Raw genomic sequence first — 17,648 nt, forward strand, 5'->3', positions numbered from 1 at the left:
AGTAATTATTAAACATCTTCTTACCCGTGAATTTCCACTTTAAGAGTCATGATTTCTGTCTTGTAATGGCAGTTATACTTCATATTGTTAGGTTGGTATTGCTTGTATGACAATGTTGGGGCACATATTACTGACATAGATAGAGAGGAAAGAAAAAAGAAAGCTGTTCTATAGACAGTATGAACTGAGGCAGAAGCGAACAGCTTTTAAATTAAACCAAGCAGCACTGTTGTGTCATCACACCCTTATCTTAAAGAAAAAGTTACAGGTTTCAGATGCCTGTCACACTGATAACTGCAACACTTCAATGTCAGAGTCTCAGATAACATTTATATTTAAAAGAGGTGCTATTGCAAGTCAGTGGCGTATGAAATCATCACCTGCAAGTCACCCATGCATCCATGCTGAGAATAATTAAAATGTGTAACACAGAGAGGGTTCACTTTCAGTTTTATAGAAAGGCTCCATGTTCCATTGAGTCTCCCAAGCCAAGTTTATGTATAAACAACAACAACTAAGAAAGCTTCAGTTCATCCATTGCCATCTTAATTGAATTTTAGGAAACCTGGCACTACAAATCTTCCTTAAATATGACTACAATTCAGCAGTGTTGCAGCATTTCAGGAATAAACAAGTGCTTGTAATACATGAATTCGATGAAAACTTTGCTGTTTCCAAAAGAATAAAACACTACAATGCTGATTAAGTGTGAGTGTGTGTGGAACAGAAACAGGACTCCTAATTAGTACTGGGTTCAGGATCCTATCTAAATAGCTTAGTGTTGTACAGTACAAGTAAAAGGGTTCAGATCTCATCAGTGCTATCTTGCCAGTCAATGCTGATTCACCTCAAACAAGGACTTCTTTTATTCCTCTGTGTAGCCCTGTGCCCAGCAGCCCACTCGGTTCAAAACAAAAGAGCCCTATTAAGAGCTGATTGAGTGCTTGGTTGGTGTCTTCTTTGCTGAGAGGGCTCTTTATTGCACACTGTTACAGCTCCTTCTGCAGTTTAAGTTGGGTAACATCCATTGTGTCAACCTCCCAGGGTTGACTTTAGTGGTCAAGCTCCTCTTGACAACTTCTGCCAATGCTGACCAATGCTGCGAACAGAACAGGCCGCCTTGTTTTTGTGCAGTTGTGCTTTGATACTATGTGTTTGGTACATGCACATGGCTTTGTGCCTCCATTTTTAAGCTCCAGTGAAGTGGAGCTATTGTGCAGTTGCAGTCATTGACCCTTGGAACTCTGAGGTTGGTTTGCGTCCAGGCAGAATCCCACGAGATGCCTTACCTGAAAAAACAAGTTTATTATTAAAAAGACTTTTCTAACTGAACAAGACTTTGAGGTGATTTGGGAAGTGTAGTAATGGAATGACACACTGGATTTATCATGCATGTTTTGAACTTTGTATGAGTGTTCACATAAGCATAACCCATTCCTCTTTAAATTACATCAGTATTCTCAAAACTCTTATGTTTATGATTTGAGTAAAAACAAATAAGCTGACTTTTCATCATACTGAAACTCAGATAAAACAATACTTAGACCATCTAGGTCCCTTTCAGATGACAGGTTTCTAGTTAAAACTAAATTGTTTTCTTTCTTTTTCTCCTTCTCTCCTTCTCTTTTTCTCTCTACAATGTGTCTTTCTGTTTTCTCTTCTTTTCAATTCTCTGTCTGTTCCTCTTCTGTCCTCTCCGGTCCGGTCCAGCAGTACAAACTTTTAATACAAACAGTTATGCAAAATAAAAAGAAAAATTAAATAAGAATCCAGAATATCAAGGGGAGCATTATTTCTATGATGCTTCCCATGGCAAAATAAATTTGCCCAGCAGAACACAGCATCCTGAACATCATTTTGCCTGCTTAAATGCTGGACAAGACAAAAAAAAAAAAAAATTGTTTTGTGGTTGCTGTTTAACCAGAATGCTGGATGTGGCAAGATAGGCAAGAGAATGTATGGTGGTACCCTGGTTAATTACTAAAAATAATTGGGAAATGCATGCAAAACTGCATGGAAAGCGCTTAAAACCCATGTTAAATATACATCTCTGATAAGTCCTCCATCTGTTATTGACTGAGCTTTATGACAAAGCTTTTGCCACACATTTGAACTTACTGATGACTTGTATTTCTAGATGTTATGAATTTCTTGTCATGCATTGTAAGATTAGAAATGTCAGGCTTTCAAGACCATCTGAAGAAGTTGTTTCTTCTGTAGCGATCTAAGTATCTTGGTGGATGCAAAACACTCATAGTTCTGTCATAATTTGGAATTGTGGGTTGACATGCTGTAATTTGTGGATTTGCACAGCAAATCTGTCATCCAGGCAATAAAAGAAAACAACCCAGTTTGAACTGAACGGCACAATTGGGAAATCTTAGAAATCTATCACATTTCAATCCCTCATTATAATATAATCCAGTTTTTTTCAAGATATTTTCCTCCAAATTACAAATGTAAACAGATACAGAAAATCAACATGTGTCATAATGTGTGTTTTGTATCTTTAGGTCTGGTCTTCCCTGTTTAGTACCCTTGTTTCTTGTTTAGCCTTTGTTCCTGTTCATTAGATTCACCTGGTCTCGCTTACTTCATTCACCACACCTGTGTCTTGTTTGTTTTTCCTGCATTTTTACCTCTTGGTTTCTGTTCTCAATGCTGGTCCATTGCAGTGTGGTCCATTGTGTTTAGGTCAGTTTGGCCTCCTGTGTCTTCCACCTTTCAGTACAGTCATAAAACTTCTTCACTTTGAATTTCTGGCTCCTGTCTCTGCAGTTGGGACCTTACCACCTACCTCCACCACAAATGTGACAGCATGATTGATCCTCTGGGAATTTCAAGACTGGGATATAAAAGCACCTTTTCATGGCAAATTGCTGGGACAGCCTTTAGCTTCTAGCTAACCCTGAATTGTATTAACACCTTAGAGATAAAGGGGAGTTTGGACATTGGCCTAAACTCAGCTATATATGACGGATCCAAGCTTTTTAAAAGAGGCTGAACTATGACATGCTTGAGGGAGAGTGGGACAGATCCAGAGCTTAAAGGTGGACTATGTAAGATTTGCAATATTTTCAAAATAAATTAACCAAAAAAATAACTACAATCATAATTAGATAGTTTTTTTTTTTAAACATCTAGGTTCCAGTCTGTCCATATTTGATGCGTTATTAAATTACAAGTTTTAATTAATGACAGACCCTTCTTAAATGTTTGCCTACCAGTAAAAAAAGAGTGCTTTTTGTCATTAATTAAACTTGCAATTTAATAATGCATCAAATATGGACAGACAGGAACCTACATGTTTAAAAAAAACTATCTAATTATGATTGTAGTTATTTTATTAATTTATTTTGAAAATATTGCAAATCTTACTCCACCTTTTAAAGACAAATTTATAAACTGTAAAATAAAACACTCAATTGAACAGAAGACTTTCTTGAGCACTGTCGGTTGGGCAATTTGCAGGGTGTAGATCCCTAACTATTTCATTTCGTTGGGCGAGAGAAATGGGCACAAAATGATCAAGAACTACTGGGCTCACTCATGGAGTTGAGGGGTCCTGAGTAGACTGGGGGCCTTGTGATCTCAGGACAGAAACTTTGTCAACAAACTTTAGAAAATCCTCACATAAGGTAGAAGAAGGTTCAACACAGACACCATCACAAGGGTTCATCAATGAATTAAAGACATTAAAAAGAATCCATGACTTTTGGATATTTATGGTAACAATGTTGGAAAAATAAGCAATTTTGGCAGGTTTAGCAGCCTTTTAAAAAAAGCTGACAAGACACAGACAAAACTAATCCCATGAAATTTGGAGCTTGTCTTTTTTCCATTTTCTCTCCGCTCTTCAAGATGCACGTTTGAGTTTATGAATGGTCCCATCCAGTCAAGGCTCCTTTTGAGGCTTTACATGCTTAAAAGTTACAGGAGCAGTTGCATCTTAAATCTCCGTACAGTGTGAGTTGAACATCCCAATACATTCATCAGTACTGACATTACCAAAAAATTATGCAAAGGTGTCTTCAGTATTGGGTTATGTTGTTTTCCTCATTTAAATAAACAAAAAAAATCCTAATATCAATAGATCTGGGGACTATATTGTTGATATATCTGGTATATTCCTGCAGAAAAGGATAAAATTAGAAAACTGATGAATATGATGGTGTCTGCATAAGCTAGATTCTTCTTCTTTGGACCATCCCTCAAAATAATCACAGTGTGGAAATGAAGTAATTTGCATTTCCAAATCTCTGCATTTACCTGTGTCAGATGAAGTATGTCATATCTCCACGTTAGAGTCTGTAAATCCTTTCTTGCCCTCATTTACCAGCACCGGCTTCTCTGTCCGTGTGTGCCATACTAATACCTGGAGGTTAGAGCGAAGGAACGGATGAGCAGAAACACTGTGAAAGATGACGTAGTAATGCAGAAGGTTGGGTGAGGAATGTTTTACTTTATCAGTACACCTGCATCATATGCGCTACCAAGGCAATATATATGGAATATTCTAATTATAACTGTGAGCCTAAAGGGTCATTTCTGAGCTGACAGCTTTTGGCTTGGAGAGAAAATTGTTGTGACAAAGATTAATCTCAAGAATTAAAGTATTTAAATGCAGCTTGTTTACTGCCAAAGCTGATTATGTTTCACTGCATTTTAACACACACAGGCACACACTTTCCTTACCTTAGTGCAGTTAGAAGCTTTAGGCTCCAAGTCACTCAGAGTGACCAGTTCCTTTAATAAGCTGCTCTCCTGATATCCTCCCTTCACCCCTCGTAACTTGAAATAAGCCTGAGGTTTGGACAGAATGAGGCTCAGGTTCACAGCAAACCCAGCCATGTCAATGGCAAAGGGCCGGTGTGGGTCGAATACAGTTTTCCAGCCATACACCTTACCTAAGGTGTTTACTTTGGGAGACTCGTATCGTAAGCCACCAACAAATGCCACGGGCCACACTGACACCTTTTTAGTGAAACGCATCTATAAGATGAAAACAGAGATACAAACAATCCATGTAAGGATCTAAATTCATTAAATCTCCAAATCCGAAATATTGTAACAGCACACGTGTAACACATGCATAAAGATCACCTCTTCAAACAGCTCTAGACTGTATGTGTTGTCATCATCTGCGAAATACACAACTCCACTCTGGCTGTTATTTACGCTAAAGGTCTCACGTAGCCACCGCAGAGCCAAGTTCCTCTGTAAGGTGCCTCGTGGTACTCTAGGGTTCCTAGCATCCCCACGTACTTTATAGTTCATGGGAGTCTCCACATTGAGGTGGGTGTAGTTGATGCCCGTGTCCTGGAGGAGGCGGCTAACTAGAGTGGTCCTTCTGTAGGAGTCCTCCACCACGATCCAGTGCAGGTTGGATACATGCAGCAAAGTGTTAGCCAGGCGTGTCAGCTCTGCCTTCTGCACTGGGCGGCTGTAAGTGGGAGTGATGACGTAGATAGCGGGGAGGATGTCTGACCAGGGCGGAGGCCGGCTGTAGACGTACTCGGTGCGCACCACCTCCACAATTTCCCGGTTCTGAGGTGAGTAGGGTTCCTTGACAGCGCGGGCGCTTCTGGAGTCAGAGCGGCCATTATGTACATCATCTAGCCAGGAGAGAAAGTGATTACGATGAGCTTCTGTGTAAATGGGACCTTGAACCACATTTAGCTTATGTTTTCACATTTAGTTGGTTCTTAACAGTTTAAACTATACTATGGACTGACTTTGGTTTGATGCTAACGTATAATTATGCAATAAAACAGACCTGATGTTTTGCACTGCAACATTTGTTGGTTTATATTCACTGATACAGAGGTGCACATGTAAGTCACACAAGCCCTTTTGTTGCACATCAATATCAAATATCAACAGAAAAGCATTGACTTTACAAACACCACTGACAAAACCCGAATCTGTCATTTAATTACTTTCAAGAAGTATAAAATGTCTTTACTCAACAACTTTTATCATATATAAAAATATATGAATACACTTGGAATTGATGGCAGAGGCACAACAACAACTCCATCATTTTTGTAAAAATTTAGAAATGATTTAGCAACTTAGTTTACTATTTTTTTTGGAGGAATCTGACCACTTAAGACGATCTGTTCAAAAGTCCTGGCTTGTTGTCTCCTCTTCATGTAGTACTATACATATTTAATAGGAGACAGATCTGTACTGCTGTCAAGCTCATATATTCTGTGTTTATGAAGCCACAACATTGTCCCACTGAAATAAACAAGGTTCTTTTAGGGCAAGATGTTGCCTTTGTGATGGTACATGTCTCCAAATTTTTGATATATATCTTGGTATCACTGGTTTACCAGCCTGGATGATGTTTTTTATTTTTAATATTTTTACCATGTTAAATGCAGAGTCCATTTTTCCCCAAAAGCAGATGAAAGATGGACTCATCCATCCATTGTCCTTATGTCCATCTGAGATGACAGCCTGTCCAGATATCTCAGCAAATTTGACATATTCCTTCCTCTTTGTGGAATACAGATTATTTTGAATCTTTTTTATTTATAGTGCTTTTTCAATCATTCTGAAAGTGCATTTCTGGCATGATATTTAATATGTGTTTATATGGTTTTTTTTGTTTTTTTTTTTTAGCCCTTGTCGGTCTCTCCAATTTACTACCGTTTCTTTTCCACCTTCCCTGTTATAGGACGAAGAGTCCTTTCCCAAAAACGGCTTTAAAATGAACTCTTTAAAGTGTCTCTATTATGCACATTTCAGTCTATTTTATTCTAATAAGCAAGTCCAGAAGGAGAAGAAATAATTGAAAATTTTTTTAACAAACCCCTTCATTAATTTTGTAATGATCCTCTCAGATCAGCTTCTGCCAGTAACAAGCGAACAGAGAAAGCTCCACCCCATGTCCTGCAGGCTGCGTCTGATTGATCAACTGCTAGGAGTAGTTATACTTAGCAGTGAAGATGGGCGTGGCTTTTTTCTTGTGAACGTGCACAACCTAGAGAAGATGACCAATCACTGAGTCCCTCTCCCGGGATGTCACTAAAATTTTGAAGTAGAAAAAATTCTGTAAAACCAATTGTTCCTGTCGCCATGGAAACCAAAAGCAGAGATTTCTGGAAAACTCAAACATGCATTTAGGTGATAAAAAATGGCGCCCCTTATATGTCTGATGAGTATTCAGCACTATAACACTGTAGAAAGCTCGGAAAACCAGAAACAGCATAACAGAACCTCTTTAAATCACAACTTTACTACACATGGTCATCATTTAAATATATACATAAAAAACTAACGCACAAATATAATTAGTGAGTTACTTTTTCATAAAATACATGTTCGGGAACTAGGGTGTCTTTTTCATTTTAAATAAGCCTTACATTAACTTAAAATAAGTAAAAACATTTCTTTTGATCTTTTAATAAGATCTGCATGTGCTTAGTATCTCTTACATGGAAAATAATTAATTAATAATTAATCATATTTTTTCATTAAAACCAATGACGTAAACTTGTCATAAATGTTAAATGTCTGTATGTCAAACCTTGGACGAGCTGGCTTGAACCTTGAATTTCCCCTCAGGGATGAATAAAGTATTTTTTATTTGATTTGATGAATAGTTTAAAAAATACCATGTTTGATTATTGAACAATTTGAGCAAAAAAGGGGAAAATAACCTGTTTTTTTTCTAAAAAACTGCAATCTTTGGGAGAGGACTTTTTGGTCCTCTAATGACTTCAAAAGGTTGTAAATTTTTCTTGTTTGACCCTTGTTTGAGTTCTTTAACAGAAGCACTATATTACAAAAATAATAATATATGGGATAACACAACCAAAACCATGGCCAAAAGTTGAGAGAAAAATTATGTGAAAGGATAAAAAAAAAAAAAAAAAAAGACCCACAATAGTTAAGTAAAATGAAGTTGGTAAGCTCAGAAACAGAAATATATTTCCTTACTTCTGGCTATTAAGTAAGGGTTTGAACAAATAAACAAATAACAGATTTAAAGCTTTGTAATGTCCCCACTTTTCTAGAAATGGAGTTTTTATGTCAAAGCACCACAGATTCTTATTTTTACCCTTTTGAGCAGCAAGCAGAGATGTAATGTTGTTCTGGTGCCAAACAGTGATGAGCAGTGTCCAAGGCAAGACAATCAATACAATGGCAATGATGTCACGTCTCTTCGGCATCTCCAGAGTCGACCCTGAGTCATGTCACTACCTGCAAGGCATAACACATGATGCAATGCACAATCACAACAACCAGAGAACTATGAAAGAAGAAGGCTAAAGCCTTCACATCTCATTTAGGGAACAAAGTGCCTTTGGAAATGTTGCTGTACTTTCCCTTTAGCATGTCATATACATGAACCTTTAGTTCATTTATTGTCATGTGACAAAGCTGTACACAACAGACTTATTCTTGCATGCAAGAGTTTCCCTTAACTGTTAGAAACCTTGCAGTAAAAATATCTGTTTTTATGATATCTAGATATTAAAAACCCATTTTTAAAGATTTTTTTATTGGTCATTTGGCAGTCTGCATGGAGCAAAGCAGAGGCCACAACATCAAAAGGTTGTCTTGCAGGCTGAAAGGTACACAAACCGCCTGTTGACTGGATTAGTGATGGATTTGTGATATCCTTTGATCAACTCAGACAGATGTATGGTCATTTTTTAATACATTTTTCCAAGGGGGCATCTCCTTCAGAAATGGAGAGGCTTGTGAGTATTTGACATTGGAGGCAAGGTTTGATGGGCCCCTGCCAGTTCTGAGCAGTGAAGGTGCAGGGCGTACCAAATCCAGAAGGGGAAACTGATTTCAGGGAGAGTTTTAATGATGATGAGTGTTTCAGGGTGTGTTTGGGCTCTTCAGGTTTGTGCACAAACAGATAAGCTGCAATATGGCGTTATTCTTTATTTCCAGTGACTTATAACACGTTTACATTTTAAATACTTAAAAATAAGTGTGAAAATGCTGACTTTTTTTATTTCTATTTTGAGAATGAGTGCACTTTAATTTATGACTTCTGGATCAAAGCGTGTAAGGAAATCAATATCTCTGTTGGAAAGAATCAGCCATTTGGATTCACGAAAACAAAACCAGCAGTCGAAGGCTGCTAAAAGGAATGCAAGTCTGAGTTTCTTTAGTCCACCAATGTGACCACCAATCTGGTTTTCACAGGGATGTTTGGACACAAAATTTTGATTAATAATGGTGAATTTAATGCCAGATAGTCATTTAAAAAAAAAAAAAACCAAGTGGCCTTTTGTTTTTATCTGAACTGTCCAATCTGGTCCATGTTAGATTAGATCCGATGAATGTGTCACCTAATGTCAGTATGGTTGGAGACACTTGTTTATATGCCTGCTTAAGACTCAGAATCAGGTTTTATTTCCAGTAAGATGCTTCTTTTTAATGTAGGGATACATCATTAAGAGATGTTAAGCTTCTGGCTTATGGAGAAACAATATCATAGATATGTCCCCCATTCTCTCTTTAAAATCAATTAAAAATCAAACAGGGAGGAAAGGAAAAATCTAATACTTTTCAAGTATTCTTCAGCATTCCCACTTTAGTCTGAGTGCGTAAAGTCTTCACATCTAACAACCCATCATTTTACATCACATTTAGACGTCTGTATGTGGCAGTCCACTATTTTGCATCGACATACTGAGGCTGCCAGGCACAAACTATGAGGAAGGAGGCATTTTGTTCAGAAGGAAAGCAGAAATATAGGTCAGACACTGCTCCAAGCTTACTGCTTTATCTCCACTGAATGCACGCTGGTGTAATACAGAGAACAAGTGAACCAATGATTTGACGACTGCTACAATTCGGCTGAAAGTGTGAATCCAATTCTCTGTGGATTTAGAAAACAGCATTTCTCAATTAAATAATAAACTATCCTAATCTGGCAGAAAACATGGGAAATTAACCCTGTGAGGCATCATGTCCACTACAGTGGATACATATTTAAAGGCTGTTTTCTAGTATTTTCACAAGTGAGGATGGTATTTTTGCAATTTTGTCACTTAAGTGGGCATTGGGAGAGACACCCAACACACTACCACTCACTGAAGAATAAAGATATTATAGTATATATTTTCATGTATACAGTTACATGTAATTCCAATTTTACCTCATTTTATAAACAGGACTTTTTTAAAAATAGAATATTTCTATTATATAAATAAGACAATATATTATTCTATAAATATTTTTTATAGAATAGGTACAACAATAAACTAAATTAAAGTAAAATAACATGCACATAAGCGTCTCATGTCTATATGTCTGTAGCAGTAAAATATTCCATATATTTTTAATAATTCATGCATCAGACAGTTAACCTATTTGTTAATTCATTCATTCATGCATTCATGATCCTAACCGCTTAGTCCGATGAAGGGTCGCGGGGAAGCTGGAGCCTATCCCAGCAGTCTTTGGGCGAAAGGCAGGGTACACCCTGGACAGCTCGCCAGTCCATCGCAGGGCACCTATTTGTTTGTTAAAATAATTATCATTAGATGTTTTGTTTTTTAACTCCCTCACTAGCATCATATTAGTTTTGACCCCCAACATAATTTGGAGTTCAACTTGGGTCCCTGCAGTACGGTGGCTGGAAATTGCAAAACAAATTAAAATTTTAAAAAACACATTTCAAAATTCAAAAGCAGTACACGCCGTAGACAAAAACAAAATAGTTGCCTTTAATTGAAAATTATTTGTGTTGCTTTCCTTTAAACAGGTCATATTAACATTAACATAGTTATCTGTTCACTGGTAAATGATAAGTGGGCTTATATTTATAGATCTGTTCAGGTAAAGTACTTATGATGTACATTTTGACTTGGAATAAACATTATTTTACCAGGTCAGCTCTCATCAATAAACTCTGAGTGTTTAAGACTAATTACATTCTGTTTGTTTACTGAAACTTTTTTTATTCTGTACTTTAAAAAAACAAAGTTGACCAAAGTTGTACAAGATACAACATTACAATAAATAAATGAATAAAAAACAAAGCATATGAAGGATCTTAGAATTTAAAATACGCTTGAAATAAAATAATTAAACCAACTAAACTGAAACCATATCAACTGTTTTGTCACTGTATTGCACATCTGTCCAGTCCTGAACGTAGAGTGTAAAGGTAGTAAAGTCACTGAGTGTGTCTTCACAATCATTTTGCAATTTATTTAATCTCCCCTTTACTAAATTTTACATAGTTATTTAAGCTAGATGCACAACAGGGTTAAGCTTCATAGAGAATAAGTGCATGTCACTTTTCAGTATTTTTGTATGTTTCTTTTGTTGTTTTCTGTGCAAGTTTTTTTGCTATTTACAAACTGAGCATCCTCGCTCAGGGATTCAAGGAAAACCATAATCAGATTCAAAGTGCATATGCAGAGAAAGCGTTTAACATTTAACACAGAAACACTAAAAAACTACTTGACTAACATTTTCAGTGTGGTTTTAGTGTGAATTATAACAGAAGTAACAGTGATAATGGATGACAGGTAATTAGCAACCTGTTTCAGTTGCTATTCCTGCTGAAAAGCTGGTGTGAATGAAGAAAATAGCTTTTAGTCTCCAGCAGTTCACGAGCCGTGCAGCTTTCAATCTACACTCACATCACAGTGATGCTGACAGTACAGCCAACTTCTCTGCATGCTGCTGTTTCTTTTTTCTGCTTTTCCTCTCTTCATAAAATAGATCGTCTGCTGGTTAATCAAAACTCTTTAGACATAATTAATCCTTGATTGCAAGGGATAGCCCCCATCTTGGATCAAAGGCTCCGCTGGCTAATTAACACATCAGGATGAGTTTCATAGGGCCATATTTGAACAGTGTGTCACTGATATCAATGAGCAAACTACCTCTGCATGCAATAGCATATCACAACTCCACCTCCTGACTGGTTTGAATCCCTATTTAATGCTGAATTATGTCCTGGTGGGAAACACTTACATGTGATAATGATTCAACATGCAGTTGGAAAGAAGACGTTTTCATGTCTGAATGTCAGAAATTTGGGGAAATATTGTACATTTTAGCTCACACATCAAACCACGATCAGGTGGTGAGCTCAACCAGACATGCAAATGAGGAACAGAGAAAAGACAAGTAATGATAAACAATCCTGACCTGCAGGCGAATGTCTGTTTAGACCAGGAATGGGCAAAGTCAGTCCTCAAAGGTCCTGCAGGTTTTTAATGTTTTCTGTTGCAGCACATCAGATTAATGCAGCGTTTCTCAATTCAGGTTCATGAAGACGCCCTGACCTGCATGTTTTATAGGCAACTGTACCTTTACAGGCTGCAAAGACCTTGATGAGGAAGTTCAATAATCTGACTAAGGTGCTTTGGAGGAGGAACATGTCTAAAACATGCAGCACAGGAGGTCCTGAGGACCAGACTGGAGAAACACTGGATTAACGGATCTGCATGCGCTTGGACAGAACTTTACAACAATCTGATGAAAACAGACATTTCAATCACGTGAGTATGAGCAGAAAACATAAAAAACCTGCAGGGCCAGAGTGCCTATCTATGGTTTAGACCAGGGGACAGCAACTCTGGTCCTCATGAGCTACCATCCTGCAGCTTTCAGTGTTTCCCTGGTACAACACACTTGATTCATATGAAAAGGTTCTCCAACAGCTTGTCATCTTCTGCACCTGCCTGTTGGTAGTTGGTAGATCACGACGACTGGAGTTGGAGACCCCTGATTTAGACTTTTAAATTTCCTGCAACCAGCAACAGCAGCAACATCTAGTCATTTGTGTTTGAAGTCTTTTATGTGATGTACATGATAACTAGAATATTATACAGTACATGAAGAAGTGTGTAAACATAGAGCTGTGTTGGTAAAATGAAATTTTTACAGTTTGATGCAGATTATTTCTGGTTTCTAAAAATCAACTTGATGAGCTCATGATTGCATTCACTTCTGATCAGGCTAAATTTTGTATTGTTGGAATAAAAATGAATAATACTATTTATTACCAATAATAAATCAAAATGAGTAATAACTTTGCCTAAATAAAACTGACCTGAGAATCAACAGTTCATCATTATTACATAAGACTTGTGATTGCTTGTATACAGGAATGTTGTTTCTGTGTCTCCAAGTCTGAACATTGTCCAATGTAGACCTGGTAGTAAAGCTGGTATACTGGCTGCCGTACTGGAAACAGATGCTTGGATCAAAGAGCCAAGAAAGAAAGGAGGAGAGTGGAAGATGAGGGCAGCTTCAGTCAGCACTTAAAGAAATCGAAAGCTTCTTACTTCTGTGTGTTTAAAATGTACGGCACAGCTCGGGGAAGCTATAAATAGGTTCTCTCTTCGTATCAAACCTCTCAGCGACAAATCTCGCCTCAGCTGGGAAATCCATTATAGCATTATTTGAACTAATGACAGTCGAATGTAGGGACTTCTGGAGACTTTGAAGCAAATCAAAACGGAAGACAAGCCGATGAAAGATCCTTCAGAGATCCAGATAAAAGGGTCTGGACACCACAACGCTGGACTGTATGTTCAACCTACAACCCAATTAGCTTTCTGAGCAAACTGCATCTTTCCTGACACACATGGATCACCAGTGTCACTGTACCGTTTAAAATGCTTTTTTAATCAGACATCTTTTAAGAATATAGAATAAATATTTGACTGCACATTTCTAGATGACATATTGTCCAGATTTAACCTAATTTTAGCTTGAAGCTATGCTAATCGAGTTATATACTAGCACAAGATTAGTTTTAAGATATTGTTGGGAAACCATGGTGTATTTAGCATTAGGATTACACATGCCTTTTAATTGAGGGCTGAAATTCAAATCAAATCAAAGTTTATTTATATAGCACCTTTCGTACAAGAAGCAGTTCAAAGTGCTTTACATATGTTAAAACAAGTAAAACAAATAGACAGATCATCATTCACATGCACACACTGACACACACCCAAACTAATGTTGCCTGATAATTTCATGATTTTTCCCAGCCGTCCCTGAAGGCATCCTCCTGTGCTGATTAGCTGATGGTATCCACCTGTGCCTCCCTCTATTTAAGCAGCAAGCCGAGGATTGTTGATTGCCAGATTGTTAGATTTACTGTTTGTTTCCAGCCTTCAGTAACTCTCTAGGGCATCCTGTATTCCTGCCCTGTTTCTCCTTCTCCCAAATACCTGCCTGCCCAGCGTTTTTCCTTGTCTCTTCCCCTCATGTGTCAACTCAGTGTATGGACCTTGGACTGGCTTTTGGATTTGGATTTTGGACACTGGACAAACCCTCAATCTCTGGTGAGAGGAACTCCTTTTTCCCTTACTGGACATCATATCTCCCTGGAGTTGGCTTCTCCCTGTGTGCAATTTCCCTAACCATCCTGTCGTCACCAATCGTGCCCAGTTTGGATCCTCTACGAGTACTTCAAGCCCTTCTAGAGTTGGCCTCCTGCTTCCTCGACCCCAGTAATTGGCAATAAAATCTTTAACTCAGTCCTGAGGTCCTCTGGTTCTTTTTGGTCCCATCTCCTGAACCATTACAGATAAAGCTTCTAAAATAGTCTACTGTCTCTTTAACCTACAATAATAGCAAAAAAATAAACATAAGAGACAACATATGGCTTGGCAAACGTGAGGAAACGATATCCTGGGGATCCCCTCACACCGTGGGCCAGCCAGGGTGCGTCAACACTGGACTCAGGGTTGGCCCCGATCCATACTACAGCCAAATGGCTGTAATACAGGGACCAGCTTGTCAGAGGCCATACCCATGGCAACGACCTGGCAATTTGAATAGGCAAGGCCCCCAGCGTGGTGGATCCCCATGAGAAACACTGGAGGAACAGAACTTAAGACAAGACTAAGACCTAAAAGGAAGCAGCTAAGAACACTAAATACTTAATAAAAGTGAGCGTAAGAATAAGATATATTAGAAATAAAGCAATAAAATCAGATAGAAATAAACAATAAAATAGGGTAAAATAGAACAATAAGTAAATAATCCTTAGACTTAAAAACTGGATGAGATCATCTAAAAGCTAAACTAAAAAGGGGGGGTCTTGAGCCTCTTTTGAAAACATCAATAGTCTCTGCAGCCCATAAAGATGTTCAGAGGGCCTAGGATCCATGTTTCTTAGCGCTGACTAAGCTAGCAGTACATGAGGCAGATTAATAAAATTTAACCTGTAATCTTATTTTGTGTTGGAAAATTTAACAATAAGGAGAAAGGGAGATATTTCCAACTTTTTTTTAAAAGGAGAAAAAACACAAATCAGAACAAGACAGCCCCCAGTCGGCAACCTGACAGCTCCCAACATGGAACTAATCACGCAAGTCACTGTCAGACACAAGGATCCAGTCTAACACCTGAGAGTAAAGAAGAACTTCTAGTAAAAGAAGCTATTGACAATCTAACCTACTGATATCTATTATCTCATCAAGCTCCACATAGACAGATGACAAGTTTAAAATGGTCCTATCTTACATCTGTCTGTTTGTTTGTCAGCAACTTTATGTGGAAATTCCTGGCTGGAGTTTGTGTTCGTAGTTTAAATTGGATTGCATTATATTTTGGGAGTAATCTGGAAACTCTGGACACTAGAATATCTAAATTGATTTTTGAACCCCTGCAAGACAGAAAAATTGTGTAATGTTATTTTTATGTAATGTTCTTATACTCACATCTCCAGATGATATTGCTTTAAACATATTGATGGTGTTTGTTTTGTTGTTGAAATAAACTATAACAAGACTGATAGGTTTTTAGTCAATATTAGCCTATTACAAATATTGGTATTGCAAATGCCAAAGGTATGTTTTGATCATTAATAAATTATATAATACAATATCATAACGTAATAGTATGATGATGGTGAATATAAAATAAATGGAGGATGATAACATAAGGTGGAAATCACATGGGTGGAAATGAGCTGCTTGTTGATGGTCTGTGCTATGAGAAGGATTTTTAATTGCAAATATTTTCACTTGTTCCAATTATTCATAACACGTTTTATTTCTCACGTCTCTCTAATGTGACCACAGTTATCACAGTGTGTATCAGTGTGTGTGGTTTAGAAAGTAACTAAATAACTTTCTTTCTTAGTATATGACCCTGGTTAAAAGTCTAGCTCTGCTACTGATCTGCATCACCATTTCATGTGCGACTTGGTGGCTTTTTCGAACATCTAATGAGCAGCTGTCTCACATTTTTGACCAATCAAAACAGACCTGGGAGCCAAAGCAGACATATGAAAACCTTATAAAAGAGTATCTGACATATTTTTCTGTTTTAATCCTTTTACTTTTGTCCTACTAGGATGATTTTCTAATAATAATAATCACATCAATTCAGGCAATAGTCTTATTTCAATACACAGTAAATATAATAAAGCATAAATGAATACTTACAGACATGAATGATTATCCACCAAGTCTAATCCTGTTGTGCTAATAATGATGTTGGAGTCAGAGTTGCCAATAAACAGAGACCCCTCAAGTTCCCCTTCTGCTGCGGGAACGTTGTTTTGACACACATGTGGGTTGGTGTGACGACTCGCAGATTTTGGTCACAGCATCCGGTGGGTGCTACCCAATCCTCGGGTTGGGTCGCGTCCTCTGTGCCAGCCCCTGTAGAGACAGAGGAGGTCATCCCTCTGGAAGAATGCAGCTTCTCATTGCTAAAACAAAGGCTGAGATTGTCATGCCGGCAAGGGGACGGGGCGGAGGGGCAGTCATGGCCAGAGGGCTCAGGACAATAGAATAAATCACATAAAAATGTCACAGCCTCACAAATGGAATTTCTGTAAAGGATAAAGATGGATTTATAAAAACACAGAGGAAAAAAAAGAGACAACTGTATGATGACAGAGGTTATGTGTCGACAGTATAAACTTGTCACATGGCCTGCTACTCAGACAGTAGAGACATTTATTTTACTTAAATCTGATCATATAAAAGAAGTTTAAAGCATGTCTCTCATTTGAAAGCAGGTGGCAGCACGTTAAAAAAAAAAAGACTCAAAACTCAACTGCGAAGAAGGATGACAATAAAAAAAAGAGGTGGCAGGTGGTTGTAAATGATGCCACTCGCAGCAGACAGTTCAGACAAGTGACTATAACTTCAGGCCTGAAAAATGGCGACAGTCAAAATCAAACGCACTACATCACTGCTGGAGAACTATTGATGATCATAAGGGTCCAAAAACATGACGAGCAAGGCAGTCGTGACTTATCACCACAGTTGTTCTGCTGTATTTAAACAGTATCATTGATTAAAAGTTGGAGGGACAGTGTACTTGTCCCGTGTGGATTTACAAGCTAAGGTAACTGGGTTGAGCTCTCTTACTTAGCAAACGTGCCAACAATCTGCTGAAAAACTGTGATTATTAACAGTTCCTTGTAACTGAAAACTTATGCCAGCATGATGAGAAAAATATCAGCTAAATCGCAGTTAATTTCTATGTTGATCAACAGCAAAAACATCAATAATATCTACAGATTTTTTTTAATATAAATGCTGGATTTTTGTTAATACTGCAAGTAACCAACCCATAAGAATTTTCTTTCCCTTTATTCCATATTAATTATGGATATTATCATTATTTAGGCATCAGTAATGTTATAAATGACAGCTGTGATTATCTGTTTT

The 17,648-nt window shown here is 37.7% G+C and overlaps 1 protein-coding gene across 1 annotated transcript; it reads right to left on the reverse strand.

The window, feature by feature from the left end:
* Positions 1–600: 600 nt before the first annotated feature.
* Positions 601–16,528, reverse strand: b3gat1b (beta-1,3-glucuronyltransferase 1 (glucuronosyltransferase P) b). Its single transcript, XM_079247238.1, has 6 exons — positions 16,410–16,528; positions 8,072–8,214; positions 5,104–5,615; positions 4,696–4,992; positions 4,270–4,375; positions 601–1,289 (listed from the first exon to the last, which is right to left on the reverse strand). The coding sequence occupies exons 2-5, from the start codon at positions 8,181–8,183 to the stop codon at positions 4,289–4,291; spliced, it is 1,008 nt and encodes a 335-aa protein (XP_079103364.1). The 5' UTR covers positions 8,184–8,214; positions 16,410–16,528; the 3' UTR covers positions 601–1,289; positions 4,270–4,288.
* Between the last annotated feature and the right edge of the window lie 1,120 nt (positions 16,529–17,648).

This window comes from Telmatherina bonti (genome assembly GCF_933228915.1).
Source record: "Telmatherina bonti genome assembly, chromosome: 10".
Lineage (NCBI taxonomy): Eukaryota > Metazoa > Chordata > Actinopteri > Atheriniformes > Telmatherinidae > Telmatherina > Telmatherina bonti.

What these genes read in the sequence shown, in the direction of transcription:
- b3gat1b (XM_079247238.1), bottom strand. Translation starts at nt 8,183, where the DNA reads ATGCCGAAGAGACGTGACATCATTGCCATTGTATTGATTGTCTTGCCT. An exon ending in GTCTAGAGCTGTTTGAAGAG is followed by an intron (nt 4,993 to 5,103) that starts GTGATCTTTATG and finishes TTCATCTTATAG; the next exon opens with ATGCGTTTCACTAAAAAGGT. An exon ending in AAGCTTCTAACTGCACTAAG is followed by an intron (nt 4,376 to 4,695) that starts GTAAGGAAAGTG and finishes TCTAACCTCCAG; the next exon opens with GTATTAGTATGGCACACACG.